Below are 19,121 nucleotides of genomic sequence, written 5' to 3' on the forward strand. Positions count from 1 at the left end.
GTCCGAGAGAGGAAGATTTTTAACATCAGCTGACCTAACAGTTGAATGAGTAGCACCAGTATCTACTAGGAAAGTAATGTTTTCGTCATTTACCTTTCCATCCACAAATGGGCCTGTCTGGTCTACTTCTAGAGTTGCGCCAAGTACGCACTCCTCTTCCTCCCCTCGGCACCGTCAATAACTTTCTTCTGACTCACTCTCATCGCGTTGTAGCCAATACTGCGAAACAGCACTAGCGCGCGGCTGTTTAGTTACCTGTTCTTCGTTGTAGAATCCTGTCTCATTACTGTATTTCTGAGGATTTACGCTCTGTGGAAAAGGCAGTTTTGGCGCCTGATTCTGTTGGGCAACAACCTGCTGCTGTCGCTGCGGTTGACAACTCACCTCATTCTGCACCTGTGGATTCAATGATGCATTATCACCATTAGCACTTGGGGGAAATTTACACTCGGTTTTCCAATGCCCTATCCTTCCACAATTATGACATGGCCATTTCTTTTTGGCATCATCTAAATTAATTTGTTCTTTCCCTTTTCCAATGCTAGGTTTTTGTCTCATGCCCATATTATTTGCTTGTTCAATCAATTGAGCTTCCTGTCTCTCTGTTACTTTTACTTGAGCCCACATAGCTTTTTCTTTTAACTTACGCTGTTTGGCTTCAATCTCATCACTAAAATACTTTGCAATGTCTCAGTACTTCATCTATCTTTTTATTTTGCCAATCTACTGTATGTTGTTTAATCATTTCACTTACTTCAAGTCGTAACCCATACACAAATCGATACACAAAATGACTCAGATCTTTCTCACTCAAATTTTTATCACCACTAAACTGTTTAAAGGCAAGAATCAATCTTTCGTAATAAGTTTGTACGGATTTCGCTTCTTGATGAGTTCTATCAATCTTTACACAATCAGTTTCTTTAGGAGGTACTTTATTTTTCAAAAAGGTAATCACTTGTTCATATTTTCTCATTACTTCTGGATCAGGGGCACCTGTTTTTGGATCTCTGGGGTATTCTTGTGTAGGCCAGCTTATCGTTATTTTACATTCTGTCCATAAATCTGCTGGTACAATTATGTCAAATAGGCTATTCAAATCAATCCATAGAACTTTTGATAATTTTACAAACCTGTCTACCTGCCTATACCACTCGACTGGCTTCTCGCGCAGTCGTGGAAAATCATTGGTAAATGACAAAATATCTTGTCTGGTCCAGGGGACATGTACATAGCCTCCACCTGGAATCTCTCTCATGGGACATTCAGTTACTACCTTTTCCTTTTCTCTTACCGGGTAAGCTGTAAACGTTTTATCTGTTGTATCTTCTCGTTTTCGAAACCATCTACTTTTCCATTTTTCTACATCGCCCCATTTTCTCAGTAAAATAATTAAATCTTTAATCTGAGTTGTTCGTCCTGTAGTATTCAAATTTTCAATGGCCTTTTCAGAAAAATCTACTCTGTATGGTTTTTGCAATGACTTTACCTTTTCGAAGTCAGTACCCATTTCATTTGCTACTTCTTCCAATCTTTCATGTAAATTTCTCGCTCTCCACGTTATACTTTTGCATAAGAACATTAATTCTTCATCCTGATAGGTTTTTAACTTTTCCGTAGGAATAGTCCCTACTATTAATTCTTCTAACACTATTTTTAATTTGGACACATCTAAACGTCTAGGCTCAGCATCTTTTTGCTGTAAACTTCTTAGCCATTCACTTAATTCATCAGAAGTAGGTCCTACGGGAATCATTTCATTTCGTGTCGGTTCTAAACCTTTTGGCGATCCTGGTACTGACTCTGTCGTCATTATTGGTCTATTTGTTAGACTTTGATTTACTGTCAAATTTTTAGGAGTACTTTGTTCGGAAATCCCTACCGTTTGTCCCCATGAATTTCCTCTTGTATCGCTTCTTTGTATTTCATTTTCTCTGTTACCGTTATAAGGAATCATCAGACAATGCTCACTATCCTTCTGTTAGTCAAAAATCGGCATTACAGATCCTATTGTTACAGGAACAGTTACAGCTTCCATATTTTTAGTCAATTCCCTAATCTTCTCAGTTAACTCTAAAGTGGTTCCAGCTAATTCTGCTGATTTTTCATTTGCCATTTTACTGGGTTGAGTGTTGTCTGTTTCTCTGAAAGGATTATTTCTTCTTACCTCATGTGATACTATTTCACATTTTATATTCTGTGGTGATTCTTTTACCGGGGCATTTGGTGTCAATAATGTGGAATTTGGTTGATACGGGGGTGGATTTGTATAAAACATGTCTTCGAGAACATCATCCTCCAACTCATGCACACCATACTTATAACCTTCCGATCCTGTGATTATTTCTCTTTTCGGTACATTTTCTACTAATAGTCTCTTCAACATTTCTCACAGGAAACAACCCATCAGTCATATTTGCACTTCGCCATCTCTTCATTCTATCATCATGATTCTCTTGTCCATATAATCTGCCAAACATATATCTGTACCTTCCACCACTCCGTTGCCGTTCTCTGTCATACATCTCATCTTCCCATTCTGTCAATGCTTCAAACTGTGTAGGTCTAGGTCTCGGTTCTAATTTCATCATTCTTTCTCTCAAATTTCTCAAAACCGCTAACTTAAATGAACCATGTTCTGGAAATGCAAAAACTCCGTCATCTTTTGCATACTTCGCCCAATTGTCTAACCACATACATGTATGATATCCATATTTCGCAACCATAAAGGATGCAGGTGATTTCGCTGGAGGAAGCAACTGTCCCTCTCTAGTCACAATTGGTTTGTCCTTTTTAAATAAGTTCTTGATTTTACCGAACCAGGACTTTTTCTCTTTTTCTGGTGGATCGTAATACATCATTTTCTCTTTTCTATATCACTAGATTTCTTCTATAACTATTTTGTTTGTTTTATCCAATCGTAGCGCGACTCTCACTAACGCACCAATCCGGAGCGTCTATGTCACTTTTGCAATTCTCCAATCCCAGCGCGACTCACACTAACGCACCAATCCGGGGCATCTACGTCACCCTGTAATTCTCCACTCCTAGCGCGGCGCACACCAACGCACCAATCAGGAGCGTCTACGTCCCTTACTGACTAACCAATCCCAGCGTGGTCTTTCTGACGTCAGCTTTTCTCGCTACTCCTGCTTCTGCTAACCCCTCCTTTACAAAATTTATCGGCAAACTTTTTTACATTCACTTCTTACTAAACCTCTGTTAGTAACGACATAAAAACGCCCCCATTATCTGTTTCGCTAACAAAAGAGATAGTCTTGACCTTTTTCACAAGAATTCCGTCTTTCCCGAGAGCAGCGAACAGTCTGCCCTACTACAGAATCATTACATTCGTCGATAAAGTAGCACTTCCCTCTACCTTACCCTTCTAGCAAGCATTAGCTAACCGTTTCTCTAGAAATAAAACATATGTTGGAGACCCAATGCTACTGAGAATTAAAACCAGAGTTTCACAATTAACCTGAATGCTATTTCATTTACACACATTCATACGGAAAATGTAGTTCATTCACACAGAATCCTGTCTTTCCCGAGAGCAGCGAACAATCTGCCCTACTACAGGATTTTTACACTCGTTAATAAAGTAGCACTTCCCTCTACCTTATCCTTCTAACAAGCTTAGGGAACACCTATTACCTTTCCAGTGATAAGCGTAATCAGAGTGCCTTTTGGACTCCTGGTACTTAAGACCAAAATTTCACAGGTGGCCTTCGCTACCCATACACTTCTTTCATACAGAAAATATCCCTAATGGCAACACACGACGATGTTACCAAATCGAACCCAGACAATGCGTCGTGCAACTCCAATCATCACACATTTCCCCCGTGTACCTACAGGGCACAACAATTCCGTCTTTCCCGAGAGCAGCGAACAATCTGCCCTACTATGGAATCATTACAAACTTCCGACTTCCTACATCCCAGAAGTCGTCAAACAACATAGAACGCAACGCGACTCAACATAAAGTGTTAATACATAAACCAATACTTATCTAACATCCACAATCAATAATCAATATTCTAAATAGGAAAATCAATAAGCAATAATCAAATCAATAAGCAATAATCACCAAACCAATGCAATAAAACCATCATCCTGCTACCAGAAAAACTGATCCAGCGCGGGACCGGAGAGAGAAAAAGAAGGAAATCATATAACTATCCTCCTTGCGTCGCAGACCCAACTTCACACTAGCTCATTCACACATGCAGTCATTGGTGGGGCCCATAACACCAACACTCACACGTCTCCACTCACGAGTCTGCACACAGGAGGGATGATGATATCGCGCTGGACATGTGGGGGGTACCTTTTAACCTATAGGGAAGAAAAAGTTATTTTACAGAATATACATTAACATTCGCCTCCTATAGATTCCTAATCTCAAACATCAAGGCACTCCACCCACTTGGTCGACGGACCAATTAGTTGGATTGGTTGATGGTGATTTAGAACCAGCTAAAACACATTTTAAGACTCAGAGGGGCATATGCATCAACATTAGCATTTGCGATTCCTTATTAGCGAAAAATAAGGAATCGCTAATAAGGAATAGCAAAAGGCTATGCATGTAGGAATCGCTATTCAAATAGCGATTCCTTAACATTCCTTATTACCGAATCGGTAATACCGAATCGGTAATAAGGAATACCTACCCATTCATTCCTATGGGCTTGGAGGCCCATAGGAATGAATGTAAAGCCATTCTGTATTAGCGATTCGGTATTACCGAATCGCTAATAGCTGGAGCACTTTCAAGGGTGCCAGGGTGTCAAAAGGACACCCTGTTGCACCCCTGAAAATGATATGTGCACATATGTTGCACACACACATGCTCTAAGGGCATGTGTGTGCGCAACATGACACTTTGAAAAATGCACAAAAGTGCATTTTTCAAAGTTTTTGCAAATTACCATGCAGTTCATCTTCATGGTAATTTGCTCCCCTTATTAGCGAAATCGCTAATTTTTTAACTTTGATGCATTGCATTTAAGGAATCTCACTTTGGGATTCCTTAAATGCAAGAGCTATTTAAGGAATCGGTATTTAAGGAATCCCTATTTAAAGAAGCGCTATTTAAGGATTCCTTAAATACCGATTTCTGCTTTTGGGTTGATGCATTGGGATTGGGTATTTTTTACTTAATACCGGGAGCTAATAAGGAATCGGTATTTTACCGACTGGATTTTGGCTTGATGCATAAGGGTGAGAATCTTTTATTCTCTTTAACGAAAAATCACAAACTCATAATTTCTGTTAATTAATATTTGTTTATCTAAAATTTCATTGCAATTATTATTAGCATTTGTTTCATCAAAAGTTTTAGAATTTTCTAGATCAATTAATTAAAATCGCCGGACATTATATTTACCTATTCTTGCTATCTGGATTTTTTCTAATTCATTGGCTCTGCTTAACCAAATTAGCCATTAAATTGTCCAAATAAAGCAGGTCAAAGCTCAAAGTCCGAAAGTTCTTTGCTCAGCACGTTACAGTCCCAAAGATCTCCATAGGACCAGAAATCGTGCAAGCATAAGTCATCGCCAGCATAGACAGCATCGACCGCATCCACCGCAACTATCCCTCCCTATTCTACTACTCTTTTTATAATAAATTTCAGGATAATGTGAAACAATTTTAGGCGGAGAAAGTCTGTGATTGGCTGATCGAAAATGTCCGATTTTTGTTCATTATGGTTTCTCATGGCTTTTGCTGTTTGATGACATAGTCCTTATGTTACAAAGTTTTGGTTTTACTTGTATGCTTCGATTGTTCATCTTAAACCAGTTTTTACTATCCATGCCTTAGCCAGCCCATCAAGATCCTATCCTTGACCGAGGACATGGTGTACAGGGTTCGTTAGGAAGATCACGGAGCCATCTGAGTCTGCGCAGTAGGTATCGCGTTCACGAGACGGTGGCCACTTCTGAACTAGATTTTCGACTCCATTTTGTGGTAGGCCCAAATGCTAATTTAAGCGAAACAAACATAAAGGAATAATTAATACAAAGAAATAATGATTCTAATGTTATACCCTCACTAATCCCTTTTTATATTAGTGTTTTCCTAGCATATAGCGACATTTAAAGTGATAATATTCACCTTTTGGATCCACTCAGGTATGCAAACATCACATAAGCAACATAAATCATGCGATATCTATACCACATGTACTACTATTAATATGCGTACATATTTTAATCATTTGAGTTATTTTGCCATGCAAATAGCAATTTCCCACGTGTAATTTGTGTATGCAAAGGTTGGGTTAAGATAGCACACCACACTGTTAGTAAAATTATAAACAGTAAGGTATATGGTTAGTCTTTTCATGCAAAAATAGAGGAGGTATACAACATTTCGTTCTACCTGCTCTATCAATCCCCCTTTGGTGATTTTTAACATCACCACATTACCTTTAAATTTTGCTAATGGAAATGAATTCAGTTCTCTTAACATTTTGTTAGTTCACATTACTGTTTCACCTGTTTCCTCTTCTCTTGTTTTTCTATACATGTTCTCTTTCCACTCTTCTAATTCTACTTGTTTCACACATCACACAATTTATTTATTTTGAAATTTGTAGAGCGCGCAGCTACCTCCGACTGAGATGTCCGGGCACTAAGGCAGTTGAGTAACACAGGGAATAACACAGGGCACACACAAGTTTAGTGACAGTTGAAGAGCCAGGTTTTTTGAGAGCTCGTCTGAAGGCAGGTTCAGGTTCAGTCAGGCGGAGAGGGAGCGGCATGGCATTCCACAGTTTTAAGGTCCTAACTGCGTACGCTCTACCGCCTACCCTCACCTTGCGCAAGTGGGAAGTGGTGAGCAGCTTCAGGTGGTTAGATCTCAATACCCGGTCATGCTGGTAGTGTTGGAGTCTGACTCTCAAGTAGGCCGGGCCTCTGCCACTAGTTGCTATGTAAGCCAGGGTGAGTGCCTTGAATTATTTTCTCCTTACGATGGATAGCCAATGGAGGCTTCTTAGGTGGGAAGTGATGGGGTGACGGTAAGGCACCTTGCAAATCAGTCTAGCCGATTGCAGGGTTTGATGACAAAAAAGTACAAAAATAAGAGGGAATTATCTTTTGTTTTGTTTTTTACTTTTGTTTAGTGTACATTCTGCCACTGATACGACATTTGTGCGCTTTCCGTAGTACAGGATCACTTTCCAACTTTCCTATCACAGTCCAGAGGTCAGATTCGGCTAGTGAGGACGTGCTATGAGTAGAGTTAGTGGCCATTTTCTGATGTTACACGCAGGGCAGGCTTTTGGCGTGGGTGAGCTGGACCTGGGAAACGGGCGCCAATCTTCAGAGGGACTCATGGAGCTCTCTTCATTGAGGTCCTGCGCACAGCATACATGTATCTTGGCTCCAGAAATGTTGTTTAAACTTGTTCTGATTTATTCTCCTCAAAATCTTTGATTGGTTTTTAAAGACATTGAGATACACAAATATGCAGAGAAAAAGAAAACACGTAGGGGAAAGAGACCCCAATGCCCAACATCATCCGAACAGTGCAGATTGCTAAGAGTTCGTATACAGTTTGTGAACTAGGAATCGGTGATTACCATAGAACTTTAGCAGGCAACTTAAACCTCTCCCCCTACTCGCTAACCCCCTTCCCCCCTCCCTAAAAAAGAAAGAATATGAGAACTTGAACTAAGGTGTTACGGTCAGTAAAGAAAAATAATTCTAACAGTCACTGTGAAAGGTTATTGTCTAGGGAGTGAGGAACCCCCCAAATTAAATTCCATGCTCATAACTCCAGGCTGTTAGTGACGGATCTTGATGTGGAAGAGATTCAGAGCTCGTAACCTCGGGCCACATGCAAATAGAGGTAGTCCTTCGGATAAATATTCCACCAGGGGGGGCCACACATAGACTTGCGGGTGTCCTCTACAATGCCTGCCTTTCTCTCCATTGCCAGTGCCTGCCACAATCTGGCGTACCATTGCGTGAGAGAAGTGGCTTACACTTTCTTCCAGGCTGCGGCCATCTTGGCTGCCCCTAGGCAGAGCCACATTACCGAGCGGTCCCCTTGCATCTGGCGCTTCAACTTGGTGTCCCGAATCACCAGGAGTGTGTGTTTATCGTGTCTGGAATCAGGTACCCCAAGATCTGCTTGATTTGAGCTAGAACCTCCTTCCAGAAGGGTTTGATGTGAGGGCAATCCCACCAGATATTCCTAAAGTCCCCCAGTAGGCCACAACCCCTCCAGCACCTGTCCGAGGAGTTAGGGAAGATGGTGTGCACCCTCTGAGGATGCAGATACCAGTCATACATAATTTTGCAATGAGCCTCTCGTAAGAACATGGAGCGGTTAGACTTGGGAATATCCCTATATAGTGAGGACCATTGTTTCTTCTGTAGTGGGGTATCTAGTAGTGTATCTAGTAGTGTATCCCAGAACCCTTGATGTCTAGGGGTGTGTGGGGAGCCCCACGTTTGTAGAGAAAGGAGATGGCACCCTTCGAGGAGGCCCCGGATCGGGCAAATTTCTCAATAGGAAGTAACTCTCTGGTGGCAGCCCTCCGTACCTGCGGTTGCAGAGCCCAGTGTTTAAGCTGTAAATAACTAAATTCCTCAGTAGGTGGGTGCCGAAATGCTTTGCAGCATTCCAGGAAGGAGATCAGTTTCCCATCCTCAAACAAATGAGAAAGCGCAAGGCAACCCCCCTCCCGCAAAGTGTCGAAGGGACCTTCCTGTAATGCAGGGGGGAATTTTGGATTGAAGTGTATGGGAGTGTATGGGGAAGGGAAGGTGGTGAGAGGAGTGGTTCTATTCAATGCGTCCCAGACCCCCAGGGTGGTCGCCATGGGCGTGCTGATGTAAGCGTTACGTGGCTGGTGCTGTTTGGGTTTCCACAAGAGGTCCCAGATTGTTCTCCCAGTTACCTGTCTGTCCATATGGAGCCAGAGCCTATCCAATTCATGCAGTGACCACTCCGTGATCACCCGCAATTGGGCTGCTCTATAGTATCCCAGGAAGTCCGGAAGGGCCAGCCCTCCCATCCCCCTCGGCCGCATCAACAATCGATTGGAGAGTCTAGCCCTCTGCCCCTGCCAGATAAACTTGGTGATCTTTATTTTTAATTCAGTGAACAGCGCTCTATCCACCAGGATCGGGAGACCCTGAAAGTGATAAAGTAAGCGCAGAAGGACATTCATTTTTATAGCGTTTTTCCTGCCTATCCACGAAAGGTAGGCTGTCTGCCATCTGGCAAAGTCTGCTTTAAGTTGGCGCGAAAGTGGGGGGAAGTTCGCGTTATAAAGATGCTCCAGCTTGGGGGTAACTTTTATGCCCAGGTAGGTGATGTCGTTTTGGGCACTACGAAAGGGGGTCATGCCCTCAATAGCCCGCATGGTGTCTCTTGGCACTGTGAGGTTCAAGAGGAAGGATTTCGAGAGGTTCACCTTGAAGTCTGAGGCCCGCTCATATGAGATGAGCTCTGCCAGTATCGCCGGAAGGGAAGAGTGCGGTCTAGTGACAGGGAGGAGAACGTCATCCGCAAAGAGGGATATTTTGTGTTCATCCGTACCGAATGGAACTCCCCCAATGTCCAGGTTAGAATGGATGCGCTCCGCCAAGGGCTCGATGCTGAGCGCAAATGGGAGGGGCGATAGGGGGCAGCCCTGGCGGGTGCCCTGTGAAACGTTGAAAGATTCCGAGGCCATTCCGTTTACCAGAACCTTGGAGCGCGGCGCATGATAATTCACTTTGACCATCCCAATAAAAGAGTCGGCAAGGCCAAACTGACGGAGGGCGCGGGCCAGAAAAGACCAGTCCACCCGATCAAAGGCCTTCTCCGCGTCCAGCGCAGGAAGGACCGCGGGGATCGCCTTCCTCTGCGCCTTCTCAATGATATGGACTACCCGTCGCAGGTTGTCATGGGTTTGTCTCCCCTTAATGAAGCCTGCTTGATCGGCCTGCACCAAGAAAGGCATAATTTTGGAGTAGAGCTTGGCGTCCAAGTTTAGGAGCGCTATCGGCCTGTAGGAGGCACAGTGGGAGGGGTCCTTCCCCTGTTTGGGGATGACAGAGATCAGGGCTTCGCCCATCGAGGGGGTCACCTGTTGTTCAATAGCGATATCATTGAAGAGCGTTACCTGGCGCGGGACAAGCTCCGGCGCGAATGTACGATAGAAGTGGGCATTAAGGCCGTCGGGCCCAGGCGCTTTTTGGAGCTTAAGCGAGTCAATCGCCTTCTGAACCTCTTCAGAGGTGAAGGGGCTACTCAGCTCTTCGTTGGTGAGGGTGGGTACCTGGGGCAGGGTGAGGCCGTCTAAATAGAGGTCTTGGGCTCTGGAGTCTGGTTGGTCAACCATGTATAGGGCGTGGTAGAAGTCCCCAAATGCCTTGGCCTTACCCGGTTCGCTCTGGTGGAGAACCCCCTCTCTATCTTCGATACCCTTGATGTAGTTCTTCTCCTGCAGGATTCACAGCTGGCGTGCCAGTAGCAAGCCTACCTTGTTCCCTCCCTCATAGCCACGTGCTTGGAGGTGTAGAAGAGTCTTCTCGGCCCCGGTAGTGTAGATTGCTTGAAGTTTCCCTTTAACCTGGGTGACCTTACAGAGGGTTGGCACCGAGGGGGGGGGGCCTTATGGTCCGCTTCCGCAGCTCGAAGTTCGCTCTCAAGAAGGAGGCGTTCTCCATTGCGTTGTGATTTAAGCGTGGCCTCTAATTCAATACATTTTCTTTTGATGACTGCCTTGAAGGCCTCCCAAGTGTTGGCTAAGGAAGTGTGTTCCGGGTTATTAAGGTCAAAGTAGTCTGTGACTGCTTTTCGTAATTCGTCCTGGAGGAGTCTATCTCTGCAGAGGTAATTGGGGAAGTACCACCTGGCGAATTTGGAGAGCGGTGCAGGCCAATCCACAGTCAGTTTGAGGGGCGTGTGGTCTGAGAGGCAGATTGGGTGAAACTGGGTTCCCGTGACCGTAAAGAGGAGGGATTGATTTATAATGGCATAATCTATTCTGGAGTACATCCTATGTAAGTGGGAGAACAAGAAGTAATCACGGGTTGAGTGATGCGCATTCCTCCAGGCATGTACCAGACCCAGCCCCCGTAATGTTGCTTGGAGCGGTTTGCTGAACACCCCCCTGCCGCCCTATGGATGAGTGTGGTATCCAGACATGGGTCCCATATCAAATTGAAGTCCCCGAGCAGTATAGTGCCGACTCTTGCAAATCCCCCTAGGGTCTATAAGAAGGAGTAGAGGAAGTTGTGCTGCCCTGTGTTGGGTACATAGAGCGTCACTATCGTACACGATCGGCCCCGTAATTCCCCCCTCACCATCACAAACCTCCCCTCCTTGTCTGTTTGGGTGTCGTGGTGTAGAAAGGGGGTCGAAATGTGAAAGAGTAGCGCCACCCCATTGTGTTTGGTGCGTGCCGAGGAGTGAAAAATTTGAGGTTATGCCCTGTGTATCAGGCTGTTTTCCTCTGTGCGGGGAAGGAGTGTTTCCTGAAGTGCGGCAATTTTAATCTGGTGATCCTGTAGAAATTTCCAGATCCTTTGCCTCTTATTAGGGGAATTAATCCCCTGGACATTCCATGTCAGATAATTAACTCCCGCCATACATCAGCAATGACCAATCCACTCGGACACCCGCTCCTACTTCTACCTTGTGTTTCTCAAATTCCCCCCTGCCCTCTACCATGTATCAGCAACCTGTAATCAAACAAAGCAATGGGATAACCGTGACACCAAGAATCCCAAAAGAAAAAAGGAAGAAAAAGGTAAACCATGTCCAACTTGGATTAAACACTTGCTCTCGAAGGTCCTCGATCGTAGAGGAGAACCTTATTACGAGCAAAAACTGGGGTGGACCAATTTCCGCCGCCGAGGTCCATTACCCATTCCGCAGATATAAAGAGAGATATAAGCCAGTGGCCGACTGGCTCTTTGGATATTGTGGTCGGCATTGTCGACTCAAACTTTTCAACACGTCGCTGTGGTATAAATGGCAACACAGGTCTCTTTAGTCTCTGGAAAGTCCAGGATTCGGCACCCCCTAGAGATTTTGTTTGGTTGTCGCCGTTGAAGCCAGGAGCCTCCCCCCTGTGTCCCTGGTCCCATCGCCACCACCGCCCTCCTCTTGTGTGCCGCGAGTGTTATGGTTGCAAAAAGAACAATTGATGGACAGAATGCTGAACAATGTCATACATCACCCCAGTACAGAGATCTGTGCCTAAATCCATCGTTTTTTTGCTCACCATGCCATTCCAGTTTGGACCCAGCCATATGCAAATCAGTCTTGACCCTGTGCCTAATGGGAACAGTCCAGCCCGAACTGCCAGGCCAGGTCCTCAAAGAACGGGAAACAAGCATCCTAGGACCGGTTTCGGGGTTTCACCCCTCTTCAGGCAGCATAGCTTGACTCGAGTGGCATGGAGACCACGGTACCCATGCCTCGGCATACCCGTCCCACTCGGGGTGACAAATGCAAAAAGAACAATTGATGGACAGAATGCAGAACATTCACCCCAGTACAGAGATCTGGATCTAAATCCATCGTTTTTTTGCTCATCATGCCATTCCAGTTTGGACCCAGCCATATGCAAATCAGTCTTGGCCCTGCGCCCAATGGGAACAGTCCAGCCCGAACTGCCAGGCCAGGTCCTCCCTGGACTGGAAACAAGCATCCTAGGACCGGTTTCGGGGTTTCACCCCTCTTCAGCCAGGATAGCTGGACTCCAGTGGCAAGGAGAGCACAGGACGCACGTCTGGGCATACCCGTCCCACTTGGGCTGACAAATGCAAAAAGAACAATCGATGGACAGAATGCAGAATAATGTCATACATTTACCCCAGTACAGAGATCTGGGCCTAAATCCATTGTTTTTTTGCTCACCGTGCCATTCCAGTTTGGACCCAGCCATATGCAAATCAGTCGTGACCCTGCGCCCAATGGGAACAGTCCAGCCCGAACTGCCAGTCCAGGTCCTCCCTGGACTGGAAACAAGCATCATAGGACCGGTTTCGGGGTTTCACCCCTCTTCAGCCAAGATAGCTTGACTACAGTGGCATGGAGAGCACTGGACCCACGTCAGGGATGAGGAGCCATGCTCTGCTGTGGGTGTATAAAATTGCAAAGTATGTACTGCGTCATGTGCAACCTTAACCCCCTCCCAAAAACACTGCTTGCGACATCGTAAACAGAATCATATGTGGCATCAGATATGACACAGTCCATGAGGTGACAGACCACATCATGACCGACTTCATGAATGACACCAGCGACTACATCACATATAAAGTTGCCACTCTATATGAACTATAAGCTCATCCCTGTATATCCACGTCCTCACGCTTCAGGAATGCTTGTTAATATTTATCTGTTGTACAAGTGCAGTCATCTGTGCTGAGTCCTGTCTCAATGTACCTCCATGATGAAGCTGCTCTATTTAAAGTACATTCCTATGTAGGAACTGATGTCCACTGCATGCCTACTGTGCCCTCTCCCGACAGATAAACGGTGAAGCTGGTCGTACAGTGACTAGCGCATGTTGTAGGGTCATTGAAAGCATCAGGGAAGGTGTGTGGCCCACCAGACATGAGTCGAATCAGGACGTCAAAGGGAGCTGTCAATCACCTTAGACTCATTTGCAAATCACTGTTTCTTATTATTACTGCAGCAAATATTTCTTGAAAGCTGCATTCAGGGCTGGCTTTACAGCTGTTGGCACCCGGTGCGACAATCATGTTTTACAACCCCCCCCCCCGACCCCCATGACCACTGGGCATAAGTGCCCCATATCTCTCCACAGACCCTCTATCACATTCATTTCATTTGTTTTAAAGCACTGGTGAAGGCTGGCTTTACTAATAAGAAGGCATATTTAACCAAACAAACCCCTTTCAGCAACATTAGGAATCGATAATGAAAGCCTTGGGGAAAAACAGCAAGTCCTAACCAATTTTATGCCGTTTGCATGCAGCTCTTTGATGACAGTTCGTAACAGTCACTGTTCTATATTAGAGTTGCATCTTAGGAACTGCGGTAACAAAGAGATCTCTGCGACAAAAGTAGTAATCCACTCAGCTATCCATATGAAATACAGGTTTGTGACCTGCATGGTACGCGTTCTTTGCAGCAGGCATATTTACCCTCTGTGGTACTGTATGGCGACTAGACAAAACTCTGATCTGTCTCTCAATCAGGAACATTCATCACCTGAGTTATCTTGACATTGTTAAGGCTGCCTGAAAACTGAATGCATAAGGAACTCTGCTGCAGGTGTTTTTAAACCGTCAGTGCTAAACACAGCGCCCCTTCTCTAAGGTCCGCGCCCCCTCCCCAGGTCAGCGCCCCGCGCAGCCGCACCAGTCGCACTGCCCTAAAGCTGGCCTTGGCTGCATCACTTTAGTTTTCATCATTCCACAACCGATCACACTGCACCTCCCCTCTGTCTGTCCTGCAAAAATGCATTCCAACCTAAATCTTCAACTTAAATTACCTTCTCTCACTGTAAGCACCTGTAGGATCTGGCAGTCATGAAGTCATGAAGATACATGAGTCTGATCATGTCTTGTTGGAGCTGAGGTAAGTTGCAAATACAATAAACCAGGTTATTGTCCTAAATTTGTACACACATTTCTCTGAAATAGAAATCCTTACTAAATGTGCACACTGTTCTGATATCACAACAAGGACATTACTTTACTTTGAAATAACTTGTTCCTGTGAGTAACTAATGTCAAATCTACTAAACTCATTATTTAAATGATTATGCACGTATGTGCTATGCTATGAATGTAAATGATACAATACCTGCAAATATTCAGTTTCAGATTATAGTAGTAGGTTTAATGCCTGAGGTGGTAAGGCTATGCATAGAATACAGTGTACGATGTACCATTCACATATCCATTATTGTTCATGAAGAAATATAATATTCACAGAAAAAAATGCATTCATCAGCTATATCCCAAAGCTTTTACTCATCAAAATATTTGCCACAGTAACGTAGTTGGAAACTTAATTTAGAGAGGTAAGGGGAAAGAAAGAAAGAAAAAGAGAAAGAAAGAAAGAAAGAAAGAAAGAAAGAAAGAAAGAAAGAAAGAAAGAAAGAGAGAGAGAGAGAGAGAGAGAGAGAAAGAATTTAAGAAGATATAAACAAAGAAGGGAGGATACAAAAGAAAAGGAAAAGGGAAGGGAGAAAACCAAAAAAAGAATGTAACAAAGTGCAAACGGAGAAAGAAAGAAAGAAAGAAAGAAAGAAAGAGAGAAAGAGAGAAAGAAAGAAAGAAAGAAAGAAAGAAAGAAAGAAAGAAAGAAAGAAAGAAAGAAAGAAAGAGAGAGAGAGAGAGAGAGAAAGAATTTAAGAAGATATAAACAAAGAAGGGAGGATACAAAAGAAAAGGAAAAGGGAAGGGAGAAAACCAAAAAAAGAATGTAACAAAGTGCAAACGGAGAAGGAAAGAAAGAAAGAAAGAAAGAAAGAAAGAAAGAAAGAAAGAAAGAAAGAAAGAAAGAAAGAAAGAAAGTATTAACAGTAAGGAAGGGAAGAACTAAGAATGGAAGAGGCAAAAAAATAGAAGAGGCAGCTGTGAATAATGAAATACAGCTGAGAAATACACAAATGCAGTGAGGAAAAAACGAAATTACAGGGCGATGAGCGGAAATGAAAGGAAACATTAAACAAAGACAGAAGGGTCTAAAACAGAGGAAGCTTGATCCACGGGCCTGGAGTTGCTTCGCTCCCACTTACCCCGTTTTTGTCGAAGGCCCTGAACATGTGCTCCACGTAGTCGGCTGCTTCCTGGTTACCAGCGACTCCGAAAAAACGTTTGAACTCGTGCATGAAGAGGGTCCCGCTCGGACACTCCACCACGAACTTCTTGTACCATTCCTGGAGCTCGGCGACGTCTATTTCCGCCGTGCTGGCTTCATCGCTGAAGTCCTGTCCCATCTTCCGCTCGCGGTCGGAGGGGCGGCCTTTCCAGCCCTGGGCGCTGTTGTCCCTGCTGCTTAGATGTATCTATCTTCCAAAAGAGCCTCTACACTCGAAATAACTCCTCCTACCTCCCAATTGCGGCGGCTCTGTGTACTCTTTCTGGGGGTTTCTCGCTGTGGCGCTGCTGCCTGAGTTATTAGCTCGTGCAGCCTGCATTACAGCCGCCTCGGCCCAGGCGGCTCCAGGGAAACCCGCCCGACATGTGGTGCAGCAATAAATTGGACTAAGTCGATCTAATACTATTAGGAGGTTCTTAGCGAGACCTTCATTTGAACTAAATCCGCTTCCCTCCTTGGGATGCTCGAGGTGTGACTGGAGCACCGCAGGGCCCCCTGCTGCCTCGGACTGGCCGCTCACCTAGCACAGCCTTGCGAAATGACTCCATCTATGAGCTTTTACCAGCTGCTGCCTGGATCAAAACAGACTTACCTCAAGAATGGATCAAGGACGATCAACAATATCATAGGTATCTGGGTACCTTCTGATTGACAGAGGGTCTTTCCACTGCATGTAAGAGAAGAGGGGGGTCCAGAGCACAGATTCCACAACAGCGGAGCCCCTGGCGCCTCAGAGAACAGGGTATATAAGTCAAGAAAAGGATAAAAGTTAAACCCCAGTAGAAAAGCAACCACGGGCCGCAGTTCCGGTCACAAGTCATTGAACAGGAAGTGGTAACTGATTTGCAAAGGAGAAGAGTTCTTTTTTGTTTTGGAGGGAGGAGTAAACTGTGGTCCAGGGGCCACCTGCTCTTCACTTCTGATGATGTCACAAATGGACAACCTTTATGTTTTAAAGCAGCACTGGTTCCTTTAAGGTGCAAAGGCTGTTTTTTCCCTTTTTTTAAAGAAAAGTTTTCCATTTCGGAATGAGGACACGGGGATGTGATTTGCTGCCTCTTGCAGTCTACCATCCCTATTTTTTGAGCCAGTCACAGGTGGTCGCACATTGCAACCTGCCTACTTAATATTAAGAAGACAGGTCAAATGGTAATTTTGCAGAGTGACCAATTAGTACATTGGTCACTTTTCAAAACTTTATAGCAAGTTAGCAAAAAGTCGGTGCACAATTTGTGAACATTCTTTTGCGACAGACTCTTTTTGCATCTGGTCTTTGGTAAGGGGTGAGAATTCATTGCAGATCATAGTCACAGTTCTCTGTCATCTCTGTGAGGGTTGCTACGAGGGTTGCTGCCCTAGCCTCAACCAGCACCTTTCTTCGTATCCTCCTATTTATAGCAGTTTCTTCCAGTGTCTGGTATAGTTATTGTTATGTTATGTTACTGACACTTCTAAAGCGCTCTGTTACCCTGGGGTGTCCTGACGCTGTGCACTACCTACCTGGAGATAAATCGGATGGAATTACTCATGTAAATAGCCGTGTTTTTAATTATTTCCTGAAGGGGAGGAGCTCAGCAGAGCTTCTAAGATGGAAAGGCAGCCTGTTCCATATCTTAGTGGCACAGTGACGAAAGCTCCTACAACCCCAACTGTCCTTGTTGTAGCGAGGAAGGATCACTTGTTTCACTTGAGAAGAGCGCAAAACTCTTCCGGGAATATACCATTGTATCACATGTTTCTAAAAGTCAGGACCAACACCCTCAAGGGCCTTAAACACTATACACAAAGCCTTAAACTGGGCCCGTTGCATGGCGGGGAGCCAGTGAAGAGTTCTAAGTCCCATCCTCACTGAGACAAACCTGGGTGTACCTGTTAACAGCCTGGCTGCCGCATTCTGTACGATCTGGAGTCTGACCAAATGTCTCTTCTGGATGTTGATATAGAGACTATTGCAGTAATCCAGACGTGACAGAATGAGCGATGTGACTGCTGTCTTCAGGCTGTCTTCCGGGAGGAGGAATTTGATTTTCCTCAGAATTCTGCGAATGTAAAAACAAGATGAGACGACCCCACTAATTTGGTCACCAAAGGAGAGTTTCGAATCAAGGCTCACTCCCAGATTCTTAGCCTTCTCCACAGGGACTGGAAGCATGCCCATTGCAGTCGGCCACCAGTCAGGTGTCCAGAGGTTAGGGGTGATCCCGAATAGAATCAACTCTGTTTTACCTGCATTGAGTTTAAGGCAGTTTGATGCCATCCAACCTGCGATTGCCTGCATACAGTCATGGCATTTTGATCCGGTCTCAACCTCTGCCCCATTCTGAAGGGACAACACAATTTGCATGTCGTCCGCATAGGAGGTTAACTGGAACCCGAAGGATCTAATCAAGACTGCCAGTGGAGACACATACACATTAAATAATGTGGGACTAAGTGAAGACCCCGGCGGCACTCCACAAGGGAGAGAGAAGGGCCTAGATCTATCTCTACTAAGATCCACAGTTTGTGTTCTACTGGTCAGAAAAGATTTCAAAAGATCCCAGGCCTTGCCTTGGACCCCGACCGTAGATAAACGGTCCATCAAAACTTCATGGTGGACCATATCAAAAGCGGCCGAAAGGTCCAGCATGATGAGTATAGCGGCACCTCCCTGGTACAAGGCCTCTCTAATCTCCTCCGTGGATTTGATCAATGCCAGCTCAGTGCTGTGTTCCGCACGGAAACCAAACTGTGTAGGGTCCAGCAAAGAGTTGGTCGGAAGAAACTAGCTGAGTTGGCCGTTCATGGCCTTCTCAATCATCTTTCCTGGAAAAGGGAGATGCGAGATGGGTCTGTAATTACTCGGGTTCTTTGGATCCAGATTGGATTTTTTGAATAGAGAAAGGACCAATGCTATTTTCCAAGGTCCAGGAAAATGACTGGTATTAAAAATGGAACAAAACAGTGGGGTAAGGGCTTCCCCAATGATTTCTGGAACCTGTTTTAGTACAGAGGCTGGGCATGGGTCCAAAGGGGAGCCTGACCTAATTTCTAGCAGTAATTTGGTAACTCCATGTAAATCCAATGATGTAAAATGATCTAGTATGGGAGGAGGCCTATTCTCCTTTAAAAGCCCTGTTACAGAGACCTCATTGGCGACAGTGGGCATAAAGGTAAAGGAGGAAAAGATGTTTTCGACCTTTTGCAGAAAAAAAGCAGCCAGAGTCTCGCATAGTTCAGGGTTACTATCTATCTTGGGGCTAGAGGAGGTAGTAAGCGTGGAGATTGTTTTAAACAAAACTTTGGAAGAGGATCCA

General features: G+C 44.7%; 1 protein-coding gene across 1 annotated transcript in view; it reads right to left on the bottom strand.

Annotated features, from left to right (window-relative positions):
- LOC146822434 (guanylyl cyclase-activating protein 2-like) overlaps nt 1–16,129 on the bottom strand; it is a 342,352-nt gene extending 326,223 nt beyond the window's left edge. Inside the window, exon 1 of the mRNA XM_085613536.1 lies at nt 15,743–16,129. Within this exon, the coding sequence (XP_085469662.1) occupies nt 15,743–15,943 (201 nt within the window). The 5' untranslated portion in view covers nt 15,944–16,129. The remainder of the gene's footprint in view (nt 1–15,742) is intronic.
- Nucleotides 16,130–19,121: the final 2,992 nt, after the last annotated feature.

The sequence above is a fragment of the Triturus cristatus genome, chromosome 6 (assembly GCF_964204655.1).
Source record: "Triturus cristatus chromosome 6, aTriCri1.1, whole genome shotgun sequence".
NCBI classification, from domain to species: Eukaryota; Metazoa; Chordata; class Amphibia; order Caudata; family Salamandridae; genus Triturus; species Triturus cristatus.